Genomic DNA, 13,389 nt, shown 5'->3' on the forward strand with positions numbered 1-13,389 from the left:
TGGGTCGGATTAAACTCCTTTGCGGGCCGGATCCGGCCCGCGGGCCGTATGTTTGACACCACTGTGCTAGACTAACTGCTCTGAAGACTGCATTAAATATTACTTCAAACATGATTCAACGTACACCGTTACTTCAATGGTACATAATTATCATTGCGTTGCTGATGGTGGAGTGGTCCACTTGACTGACTTGTGTGCAGGCAGCGTGGGATCGGTTACCACTCAGCGACAGTGTGGATGTGGGTGTGAATGGTTGTTTGTCTCTACATGTGCCCTGCGACTGACTGGCGACCAGTTTCGGGTGTAGTCTGCCTTCCGCCCGAAATCAGTTGAGATAGGCTCCAGCGATTCCCCGCGACCCTGTTCAAGATTAGCGGTGTTGAAAATGGATAGCTAATTATCATAGCCACTTACAAGATGTGTGATGTAGCTTGTTCATCTTTAGAAGCAATGACAAAGAGCTACATGAACCAAAATAGCGAGCGTATGCCTCCACTATCACACGTTGACATTGTGGAACTCATCAATATACAATCATACCGATCATCTGAAGCAAATCTGAATTATTTAGCTAAATAACGTCACACGTTTTATCAAAACAAAAATCATAAATACATTATTTGTTACTCTACTGTAACTGTCACTCTGAGAAACCAATCAAGTGATGGAAAAATGCTGTTCTATCAGCAAACGTTTCTAAAATTTCATTGAAAATACTTTGCATCCCCAACAAGTGCTTTTTCAATACTAAACGTTTTCCTCTGCATGCTGCATTGCTGTCACCCATGCAGGAGGGGGAGCTGCTGCGTTATGTTTACAGTTTTGAGCCTGACTTCAAAAGTCGGTGCTCATTAACCTCATCTATTTTTTTCAGGCATACAATAAATAACTCACAAATTGTATTTATTTTGTTTAGCCGTTTATCTTAACGTAATCCATTCCGTATTTTAACTTGTTTTCATTTGTAATTTTTTTGACAAATACATGATGTGACACACGTGATACAGATTCCTTCTTGCTGCAAGTATATAAAATGACCAGGTAAAACCAAAGAATTTTGTGTCGCCACAGCACCTTCATCCGCAATCAATGCGCTTTGTCTTCATGCAGTGATTCAAACACTGAGCGTGCTTGAGTTTGGCTGCAAACTTCTCCAGAAGGAAATCTTGGCTCTCCTGTGACTTGCTAAGGAACAATGAAGGGTTTGGCAGGTCACTGTGACCTAGCAGAAACAAGAGGACATCCTAGAAATTAATCAGTTACTAAAACCCTCCAAAATAATTACAGGAAAGTGAATGCCTGAAATAGTTTAACCGCTCAATGGTTTACATTTTGAATCTAACACATAAATGGTACAAATATTACATTATTGCACTCAATGATGCTTATTGCATTGTTTTATATTATGGGTATCCTAAACATTCCTTCGTCAGCTTCCCTTGGAAATGATTGTAATTTTTTAATGATGGAGACACTGCTAGTGTAGTATAGCATATTCGTACAAATTTTCATATTTCCGCTTTAGTTGAGATTTGTAACATCTTTAATGTATTTCTTGAGGCAGATGCAGGTGTGTTACTATAGCCAATACGAGTCGGTGTATTTCCATGATATCAAACTGTCAATGACGGTGTATACTGTATCTGATCTGTCCCTTTTTGCTGCAGTTACATTGACAAATACACATAACATTGTAAAGTTATCAACATGTGAAAGAGGCCAGATTACAGTCTGACTATCCAAATCTATTAGCTTGTTTCTATTTATGTTGCATATCTGAATTGTGTCATTTGATAGCGAGAAGAAAAAAAAAGCCGGTCAGTGATTCACAGGAAACCACAAAAAGTTGAGCATTTTTCTGTTGATACTGTTTTTGTGGTGGTAAAAAAACACAGTTTTTTCTGAACACCACATCATATACTGTATCTAAAAATTTTAATTACCACGTCCTCGTATGCCCTGTGAAGCTCTTTGCCACAGATGACAATAAAGCTTAGAGTTTCCAACAAGCTTTTTGTCTCCCTGTAGCGGCTTGCAGCATGTTTTTAAATGGGCCGTACAGATGGAGGAAGTTTTTATCTTCTTCCTCCTCACGGTCAGGCTGACCTCTCGCCCAGATGTTCAAACTCGAAGTGACCCTGATTGACCGCAACACACAAACACTGAGGAGTAGTCAAAATCCATCACTATTTTAGGGTCATTGGCCGAGAGTCACTTTTGTTTTATTTACTCAAAGTAGCGTGCCGTCAGGGCCTAAAAGGCCCTCTTCTGCAGGCGCGAACACTATCAGAAACACAGACCTACATTTATGACTTCAATTAAGTGGACAAAATGTATTTCCAACTGTATTTTGTCTTCATTTCATTGTGTATGTTTTGGCCGCGCGGCTTCCAGTGCCCTGTAGATTCTTTTTTTTTTGGGGGGGGGGGGTCCAATCAGATTTCCACTTCAATGTGTTGCCATGCACGTATTAGTTGGTCCAACACCTTCAGTACCTCGGCTACAGGCGCTGACCATACACACGGCACTGAAATAACTTGCTCTTCTTTTAGCCAATCAGATTGTAGATTCCGCTGCCGAACGCCATCCTGCAGGCCCCATGATGAGTCAGTTTTTCTCTATCATTGAGTCAGCAACTATCGCTTCTGATTCATTGTGTGCGGCCAAAGCGGGATTTACGATGGAGGACGATATCGGACTGTGATTGAAAATTCACTTTCAAGGCGTACTTATCAACAGAAATTGAGCTTTATGAGGCTATTTCAAACAACACTGCTTTGCAGCGTGACTTATTTTTAATCCGGATTTTTTTTTTTTGTTTGTTTTGGTAATATCCTCAAATAACGTCAAATGCTCTTGAATGCCACACATTGAGAGTGCTTGGAAGGGAGACAATAGAGACAATTGTCTGTGAATCTGCAAAAGTGTCATTTGGAACAGTTCAGTAACATGCGCTGCAGTGTGAATGTAGCCATCGTTAAATTTTTGGGGGCGGGGGGCATGAACATATTGTGACGTTATGGCGTTATTAAGTGGTAGATTAGAACACTAAACTCCCACTGAAAGCCCAGATCCACCACGCAAAATGCAGAATGTAATGTCTTGGAGACCGGGGTTTCTCATTGCATGGCACGTTGTGCAAACTACACAGTCCGACCTTGCTAGTAGCAGGCCAAAACACAAGCAGATCTTTATCAGAACAATAAAAGCCTTTCCCCTCATCTTAGCGACACAGCCGATGTGTAAACAGAATGAAGTTAGCACAATACCAGACTGTCACCTCCAAGCGTGCATCAAAGTCCATGTACGTTGGCAGCAAAACATGTTTTTGCTTTCCTTTGAAAGAGTCCAGTGGGAAAATCAGGAAGAAGTCAGAAACACCTTTATATCGGTTTCAAGGACTTCAACAAAGGGAAGAATCTCCCCCCCTCCTAAAAAAAACAAAAAACAAAACAACAACACACTGCTCAAAAGCAACATGTTTTGTTAAACTCATCAGCTAATAGGTTTTGCGAATAACTCAAATTTTCATGAAGATGTAAAGTTTTGTAAAGTTTTAAATTCTGCTCATGTAGAACTTTTGCTCATTGTGAAAACTAACAAATCGGGAATGTCTTTTTTTCCATACTGTTGAAGCCTTGAAAAGTGAACCATTGACTCGGTATGTGGGGTCATTGAAAGGCAGCACAGTGGTTGTTGACAAGTCTGCCTTACGGCTCTAAGGTTCATCCTAAGGTTTAAATCTTGAATCCAGCTTTCTGTGCAGAGTTTGCTTGTTCTTTGTGGCTTTTTTTCTCCCACACACTGTGGTTTCCTCCCACAATTCAAAAGCATGCATTTTGAGCAGTGGTCAGAAGCAACATATCACAATTACTTCATGGCTGGACTTTGGTAGATTTTTGTGGTCTCTATCTTTTTCAGTCGACGTTGCTTTGTACTTTTACTAACCTCTTGAGATAAAGATGTGTAAAGTCAGCTGCAGTTGAATTTTTTTAGAGATTGAAGGCCAAATGTGAACCAGTAACCATCAACAAACAGGATCAAACTGACTTGGAAGATGACTTGGAAGTTGCAATATAGTCCCCATCCATGGCTTTATTTCAATTGTGTGTGTGTGTGTGTGTGGGGGGGGGGGGCTGTTCTGTTGGCATCAGTCTGTTCAGGTTGATATATATATATATATATATATATATATATATATATATATACACACACACACACACACACACATATACATAGACACACACATACACACAGCTTATCTTATTTTTCTTTGCATGCCATGTTATCGAATAGCAAACCTGACATTGCATTCCACCTTTGTCAGTTCTTCAGCATTCACACCCAATTCCTTCAGAATGTAGCAGTCGATATGGCTGGATTTGCACATGTACAGACAGCCAGCAAATGAAAGCACACAACAGTGCTTTTCAATCCAAAAGTTTGACTGTGCTCTATGTACAGTCTATTGAAGTGCCTCTTTGGTTTTAAATATAATCCATCCATGCATCCGTTTTCCGATCCGCTTATCCTCACAAGGGTCGTGGGCGTGCTGTAGCCTATCGTAGCTGTCTTTGGGCAGTCGGCGGGGGACACCCTGAACTGGGTGCCAGCCAATCGCAGAATCTTACATATAAGAAAAATAAAATACACAGAATCAACCCTTTCATGTGGCTTTTTATAAGCTCTCGTTGTAGTGTGATAGAGTCGAACGACAGGGATTTCTGTAAGAGCGAAGCACAAAAAGAATATGACATAGCGGCTGCCGAAGGAATACAAGCACTTTAAAAGGAAGCAGGTAGGAAAGTAGAAGAATAATACAAGTGACAATCACCCCTACATCCACTTTCTACGGCCTCATTAGGGTCATGTTGTATTTTGCATCTGTTATTTTAAAAGTTTGGAACCCCAAGTCAAAGGCCAGTTTGGAATAAGGACAGCAAGATGACGTGTCTTCATGCTACAGAAAAGGAATGTGCTTAAAACTACCGTATCTGCAAAAAAGAAAAAAGAAAAGAAAAAAGTGTTTTCATTTACATCCAGTAATCCTTGTCCTCATCCTCATCAGGGTTGAAGTGAATCATGCAACTCCTAATTGGAAATCAGCATGTCTTCTCACATCCCTTGGCTTGCTGGTTTCTAGGTAAAAGGTGAAACAACTTGTGTGAGGGAAGGACAGGACCTACCTCACAACAGAGTTCACGGCCCGACAGCACGCTAATAAATGAAAGGGGAAGTCGACCGCTAAAGCCAAAGAGTAAAAAGGCCTCTGGAGTGAAATACACTTTCATTCGGGTTAATACCTAAGCAGATGGAAAGGGTGTGCCAGGGTATGCGTTTAACAGTAATTTCTACTGGCATTCAACTCAACGTCAGCTCTTCAGCGTTTACGCGAAATTTCTTCAGAAAAAAAGGAAGTTTGTTATCGTTATCGCGAGTATATTACAACATTCGTTTGAGGACAGGGGTAAAAATGCAGCTGCTGAGGTCGCCTATGAATGTCATTAAAGAATATCTGTCACTGTTTGGATGCAAGTCAGAGGGCAGACAAAAATGTCCCTTATCAAAGGTCACCAGAAGTGTCAATAAAAACAATGTAGCGGCATCATTTTCTTGGTTCTTAGGAATGTGTTTAAAATAAAACAATCACTACATGGGAAAAAAATGGTCATTTGAATTTTACTTAAAATCTATAGATGTCTAGTCTACTTGAAACATGTATCTGGATCCAGATGATTTTATTTAGAGCAACCGCTTGAAGAAATAAAATAAATTCAACAAAAGCCTTTTTTTTTTCGTGCAACCAAACTGCCAAAGCAATAAATTACTTGACGAACTTTGCGACAGCGAACACTTGTTTTGATTCCACTTGTTGCTTAATATTTACACACACCGATTGGAATGCATTTGGCACGAAAGCGATCGTAACATCGAGTCAAGATACAACTTGCAAATTTATTCAGCCTCATTTATTTTTCCTGTTGTTGTAGTCCACAGAATTTCTTTGTCGCCAAAATTTTACATTACTCAGTCAGATATCGATGTACTGTATTCTGCTGATGAGTTATGAGAATATGTTGAAGTATTATCAGTGAATTGTCTTGAAAAGACTTGAATGCGATACAACAGTACAGATATACCGTGACTATAAACCTGCCATTTGACTGGAGTTTTAATTTAGCCACTGTTAACATATGCACATTGCTTGGTACGATGTTCACCATCCAAAAAAGATAAGTGTGGTGTTGTACAGAGGCTTCAGGAAAACAACAACGCTTTCTGGGTTAAAGTGCAAGCTGGAGAATGAGATTGTAAAAAAAAAAAAAAAAAATTCCAAGAACAGGGCCCAGAGCAAGCTGGGACACAAAGGATAACTACTCTGTGAGTGGAATCTGGGTAAAAGGTCATTCCGATGTAAGTGATGAATGAAGGAAGACTCCATCTTTGGAGTGTAAATCGCAGCTGCTTTTAGTTCCACCAGGAAATGAATTCCTCATGGCAGCAACACACAAATTTAAACAATTCGTTTTTGTGACAAGCAGCTCCTTTTGCACATTGCCGAAGCAGAGCTGTGCCACAATTTCAATGAGATTTTCATCAAAGACAAGTCAAGAAAAAAAACTGAATATGCTCAGTCACTTAACATAAGAAAAGACCTACACAAACCATTCAAGAATATGTCTCTAACATCAAAATACAACAACAGTGCAGGGCTTTTATGACAGATATGCTCACAAAGTAATATGTTCATAATTACAGTAAATATTTAGCATGAAAAAAGCTTCATAGCCATAACTATAAAACAATCCAATGAAAGAGAGAAAGTACAGTGGTTACTGAGCATGCCTTCTTGTGCCGTGTGACAAGGTATTCTTACACCGTTGCATAAATTCGCTCCTTTGCACACTGTTCGGAACCCCGAAGCAACGAAGACCGTTGACCCCTGTAACACTGCGCTTAAGGTGAAGTGTTTGAGAAATTCCAATTTATGTACCATTTATGAATTGAATGAGAAGAGTATAGTACTTTGTCAGTGTGGTAAGCCGATCCAAGGAGACAAAGTGCTTAACCGGCTCAAAGACAAACAATCCGAGTCTCTGGATTGGTTGGCTGACAATAGACCAGAAATTACTTACAAAAAGTTTGGGATATTCATTTTACAGGTACATTTTTAGAATAAAGCTAAAAGCAGTTTGCAGGTAAGTACCACTTTAAAAAATGTCCTGAGGTGTGATTTTGAGTGTGAATGACCGCTGGGCAACTGTGGCTCAGTTCATCGAGTAGGTTGCCCAATGACCAAAAGTTCAACTGTTTGAATCTTGGTTGTTGTTTTTTTTAACTTTTGCTGCTAGTTTTACTGGTGACACCAGACGGGCCAGCACAAAAACTCAACAAAACCATGCTGGTCTAATAAAGTATGCTGTTTATTTTATTATGATTGTTATTATTATTTTTAACAGGGTTGCTACAGAGAGACTGGCAGAGTAACAGAAAGGCAGAGTGTGGACGCCGCTCTGAATAAAAATAGACAAACAGCAATATTTTTGTTTTTAGATCAAAATTGTGATCTCTGTCAATGCAATTTTGGGATCGTCAAAGCTATGTTTCTTGAAAGTACTCTTTGGACCCCCAAGCTCACCAATCAGAAGGAGCATCCTACCCATGGACAGGTCACGCTAACAAATCAGCTTGGATCTGGTTAAAAAAAAGTGTCACAGTTGTCCACGTCACTACTTATGTACAAATTTGCAATACAGTAATTGCGGTTTTAAGAGAATTAAGTAAGTGGAACTAACCTGTCTGCCAGTTCTTGCTGTCTTTGAGACACTTGTGGAGTTTGGACTTACCGGTTTCATTCATAAATAAAAGTTGTGTCTTGTCTGCATAACAGTAGAAGGTAACAGAGTGCTTTCTAATATTTCCAAGACTGCACCGTACTGGTCCAAGCATAGATCCCTGTGGGACGCCATGGCCAACTTGTATAAATACACACACACACACACACACACACACACACACACACACACACACACACACACACGCACACACACAAACTAGTAACTGTCTAACTAACAAGTGGCTAATGTTTAAAACAATGTCAGAGAGCTATGGGTTTGTCCGTATGTTTATGACTGTAGTTGTTTACTTGCAGTGGTATAAAACAACGATGAAGACAATCTTTGTGGCAACATTTTGAATAAGTCTCATATTTGAGGGCAATATTGTGGCTAGCGAGTGTACAGACTTATTGTTTGGGATCCAGCTGCAGCTTTTTAAAGAGGGTGATGCAACAGAGCAGGCACGTGACGACAGGCTCACCTTTCACTCACTAACCCACTGGTGTCTAAAATCACATTTTACCCAGTAGAGGGAAGCTCGTGTACTATGCACGTGCAGATGTAATGGGACATATGGTGTTGTCATCTAGGCAGCGGCCTTGCAGATCACTACTAACAATTCAGGAATGCTTGGGGAATTCAGAGGATGAAAACTATCAAGAATTATTGAGAAGAATTTGACTGTTTGTGTCGTGCGTTTTATTTTCTGCTGAAAAAGGGCTGACGTTCAAAGATAATGTTCGAATGAAATCATGCTTCTGTGGCATTGTCATGATAAGATGATTAGTAAATTACATAATGATTCAGTGAAAATGTTGGAACTTTAAAGAAAAGTGAATGGGGAACAACCTCCAACAAATGAAAAGAGAAAAATTTAATTAATCTAATGCATTTCAGTTGATTTATTTATTTTTGATACCCTGCCCCCACAAAAAAAAGAAAAAAATAAACAGAAAAAACAAAAAAACATTTTAATCTATAAATAAGGGAATCCGCAGATAGAAGTAGTAGAAGAAACTTGTGTATATTATAGCGAGGACAACAACTTTCCATTTTAATTAAGATTTCTTCCACCAAAGGGAAAAGATTGTATGAAGAAGGCTTAACCTCATGTGCAAATGGAACAGTGTGTTCTGATGCCAGGCGTCCAGCTGATCAGCCACAGACACTGTGCTGCACCTCACGTCAGCTGAGACAGAGGAGGCAGGAGTATACGTGCAGTTCAGCAGCTATAGCAGGGAGGGAAACGTGCTCTGCATGAGCACTGTGGACTGCCATGTCCTCGCCATCATACTCATTGTTCTTTTAAATGCATGGACATGGAAAAAAAAACAATCCCACATATCACATTTTATAGAATGTTACAATGTGTGTGTTTAAAATCTCTCTCTCTCTCTCTCTCTCTCTCTCTCTCTCTCTCTCTCTCTCTCTCTCTCTATATATATATAATATATATATATATATAAGAAAACATACAATTGTATTGTTTTAATAATATGAAAATTATAAATCAATAATAGACCTGTTCAGGATAAACAGTGTTGAAAATGCCACGCAAATTATACATTCATTTTATGCTAACAAATCATTTCCGTGTCGAATATGAATTAACCAATTTTTTTTTAAACTGTGTTTTTATAATTGCATCAAATATGACAGGACTCTTGATAATGTAAATGCTGGGTGGGCCAAATTAAAAAAATGGAGTGGCCCAGATTTGACCCGCAGTCCATACGTTGCCCAACCCTTATATACAGTCACTAAGCTACAAAGTGTTTTTCTAGAAGTTGGAAGTTTTGTTGACAATAAACACAAAGTATTACAATTTGCTTTAAAAAAACAACAACAACAAAGAATGTGCCTGTTGAGCTATGTGGCCTACATGGTATATATGAGTTGAAAAGATGTTTTTATCCAATCATGAAGTGTGAGTATGCCGAAATACACTGTAGGTCTTTTTTCAATTTGCACTGCACGGATACCATGTGACTTGTGTCTGGGCGTGCGTGTCTTCATGTGCGTGCCATTGTTTGGGAGTTTGCTGTCAGGGGCGAGGGTGTAAAGAGCCCTGCGGGATGAACTTTCCCCTACTTCTCACAAAGTTCTCCTCGGCATTCCCGATTCATGGTCGAAAACTAGTAGCTGCTGGCCCCATACATAAACAATGTTTTACAAGCGGAGATTTATTTTTCTAGTTTGTGCAATAAATCACGCAGTTGTCTTCACTTTATTGGGTATTTAATAGGGAATTGTAAAACTACAAAAAAAATATTTAATGATATGACTGTAGTTCAGCTATTCTGGAAACTTTGCAGTGATTATGGAAAATAAACAGATGGGTGAATGTAGATTATGTTATGTAATTTACATCCATGTATTCATTTGATAATTGACAGAATTTAAATAAACAAATGAAATTTAAGTTGTGATTCTGATCTTAAGTTTTATAGTTAATAGTTTAATAATTAGCCTGCTTTAACCATTTTGATAATCAAGCATTTGAAAATTTGCATATGATGTCAGAAAAAAAATAAACAAAAATGTATCTTCGAATGCACAAAAATAATACGACTGCAATATTATAAGAAAACAACTGAAATGAACTCAGTCGTTCATCACAACTGTTCTTGTCAGCCAGAAATGGAACGCTTGCATTGCATCATTTTACAAGTGGTGGCCTGTTTCCACACCCCAAACCGTCCTCTGTGCCCACCTCCAAAGCCTCGCAGCCAATCAACGCGGTCCTCAGCGGCAGCACTCGGCTATAAAAAACCTTACAATTCCGTCTGCACCACAAAACAAACCACAAGATCATCATTCGAATCCAAACAGGCCAAAGATGAAGACGCTTCAGACTGCCATCCTCGTCCCCGTGCTGCTCTTGAACGCCGCGGCGGGATTCCCCGCGGCCAGGGGGGACAAGTACGCCTCGTGGGACGACGTCAACGTGGTGGCCCACGGCCTGCTCCAGCTGGGCCAGGGCCTCAAGGAGCATGTCATGAAGACCAAAGCTCAGATGAGGGACGTCAACAGCCAATTGAAAGCCTTCAACGCCACCATCGTCTCACTGGAGAGAAAGCGGCACGAGCAAGACGAAGCCCTGGAGGCCATCCGGGAGGAGAAGGAAAGGATGGATGGGGAGATGATGAAGCAGACCAAGGACATCCGCTCTCGCGTGAACGCACTCGAGCAGAAAGTGGACGAAGTGCTTAAAATGACAATGGAAGTCAGCTTCAAAGGAGACAACTCGACAATGTTATTTATCCAGGTGAGCAAAGCAGAAAGAGGCTTGAATTGTAAAACGGCGGGAGTGACGAGAAACAAGTCTTCACCCGCGCCTAACGGAAAATTGTATAACGTTTCTTTCCCACGTGTGTTCCCAGAGAGTCGTGGCAGCGCAGAACAGACGCATCGACCACCTGGTTGACAAGATCAAGCAGCAACAAGACAAACTGGACAAGCAGAGTTTACACCTGCTGACGCTGCAGAACAAGGTGAGTGTCTCTCCCGCCTACGGGAAAAACAACACCGGCGCGTGCTCTTGTTCATCCTGACTGACAGGCTGCCATTATTCCAGGTTGCACACAAGGGAGTCCGATTCCTCAGGCGCAGGCATGAGGAGACAACACTGAGAGGAGATTCGGTGCCAAGTGACACCCAAACAGGTCATTAAATCACTTTGAAAAAGTCTCGCTGTTATCGGATGTGTTCAAAGAAATTCTTCACTGCCGGATAAATGCTGAGCTCTAAGTAGCGTGTTTCTCACTCTGCGGATTTCACTTTTCGCCGTTGCGTATCTTCTCGATACACATCGTTGAACTTTGACAGTGCGGTAAAGGCTGTGTCATAACAAGGACCAGCAAAGAAGGGCGAGCTATTTAAAGTGACACGTTGAAAAACAAAACTAAACCTTTGCCACTCCAAGTAGACAGCCTGACTTGTTGTCAGGGTCATTTGTAGGCAGTCCAAAGGTCAAGAAAACGAGGGTATTGACTTGCATTGCATGATCTCAACAATGTTATCTTTCCTCGTAGCACCGACAGGCATGACTGCCTTTGAGCAAAACAAGCAGCCAAAAACTGTAGTTAAGCAGCTCTAAACTTGTACAACCATCTCATCTGTTTGTGGTTTTTTTTTTTCCTCAGGTTTCGCTCAAGATTGCCACGATCTGTTTGTAAGGGGGCAGCGAACCAGCGGAATTTACACAATCCAAGCACAGAACTCGCAGCCCTTCAACGTCCTCTGCGAAATGACTACAGGTGAGACGAGAAGAAGCCTACCCGAAGTCTGTCTTGATTGCCAACTTGCCAACCTGAAAACTCAACTTCTCTTTGTCACCTTCACAGAAGGTGGATGGACCGTCATCCAGAAACGCCTCGATGGGTCCGAAAACTTTAACCACCTTTGGGAGAGCTACCAAAAAGGCTTCGGCAGCCTGAATGGTGAGACCACCGTTGACACACAGGAAATACATGACAAATTTGTATCACAAAACCCCAGTGATAAGAATGGCTGATTTCTTTCTCCCAGGCGAGTTTTGGTTGGGCCTGGAGAACATTCACACAATCTCCGAACAAGGCCAGTACCTGCTGCAGGTGGAGTTGACGGATTCGACAGGAGAGAGCCACGCGAATCTCTATCGCGTCCAAATTGATGGCAAGGAAAAAAACTACGCTCTCCACCTCGAGCAAAATTCAACGTCTGGAGCTCAGGGGGGAAGCCTAATGACGGGAGCCGCGGGTCTTCCTTTCTCCACAGCCGACCGTGACAATGATCTCGCCGCAGACGTCAACTGTGCTGAGCTTCACTCAGGTGAGAGAATTGAATCTGTTCACGTCAAGTACGACAAAACAAGCGATTGTATTCTGACTGGTCATTTGGTTTCAGGAGGATGGTGGTTCAGCAGCTGTGGCGCCTCAAACCTCAACGGCAAATATCCCAGAAGGCCCGGCCCGGTCAGATGGCAGCCGAGGAGGATGTTTTGGACCAACACAATGGGGCAAAAAAACTCTCTGAGTACAACTCTTATGAAGCTTGCACCGATTTCAATAAGCCAGCAATAAAGTCTTGAGGAAACTGCAGCAGAGAGCCAAAGCAAGCTGAGAAAACGAGCGTTTATGATGCAACAACTTCAGACTGAAACAACTGGCTGACAAACTCAACAAGCACATTTATCACCTGTTTATTGCACTGAATGATCATAATTGTTTCTATGCTATGCCATAAGATTTCTCTGTCACATTGACAATCGCAAGTATTCCCTTTATAAGGTCTTTTTAAACATAATTATAAGTTGTGTATTATTTCCTTCAATTATTTTATGCTTCAAATATATCATTTGTAAGAAGTGAGTGAAATAAAATTTGTATTCTTCAGGTTTGTGTCCCCGATAATGAGATACCTAAAAATTACACACAAAATAAAAACACCGGGACTAGCTGCCGGTCAATCACAGGGCGTATACTGTATTTATACAGACGACCACTCGGGCTCATATCCACTCCGCCACTGCGTAGCAACACCGCTCACGCTTCCTACACCGAAGCTCACG

The 13,389-nt window shown here is 41.0% G+C and overlaps 1 protein-coding gene across 1 annotated transcript; it reads left to right on the plus strand.

Annotated features, from left to right (window-relative positions):
* The first annotated feature begins 10,613 nt into the window (after positions 1–10,613).
* Positions 10,614–13,213, plus strand: LOC109519066 (angiopoietin-related protein 4-like). The gene is made up of 7 exons (XM_019875354.1): positions 10,614–11,106; positions 11,222–11,332; positions 11,416–11,503; positions 11,984–12,097; positions 12,185–12,280; positions 12,369–12,650; positions 12,726–13,213. The coding sequence occupies exons 1-7, from the start codon at positions 10,678–10,680 to the stop codon at positions 12,899–12,901; spliced, it is 1,296 nt and encodes a 431-aa protein (XP_019730913.1). The 5' UTR covers positions 10,614–10,677; the 3' UTR covers positions 12,902–13,213.
* Positions 13,214–13,389: the final 176 nt, after the last annotated feature.

This window comes from Hippocampus comes, unplaced genomic scaffold (assembly GCF_001891065.2).
Source record: "Hippocampus comes isolate QL1 unplaced genomic scaffold, H_comes_QL1_v1.1 scaffold132, whole genome shotgun sequence".
In the NCBI taxonomy this organism is placed as follows: domain Eukaryota; kingdom Metazoa; phylum Chordata; class Actinopteri; order Syngnathiformes; family Syngnathidae; genus Hippocampus; species Hippocampus comes.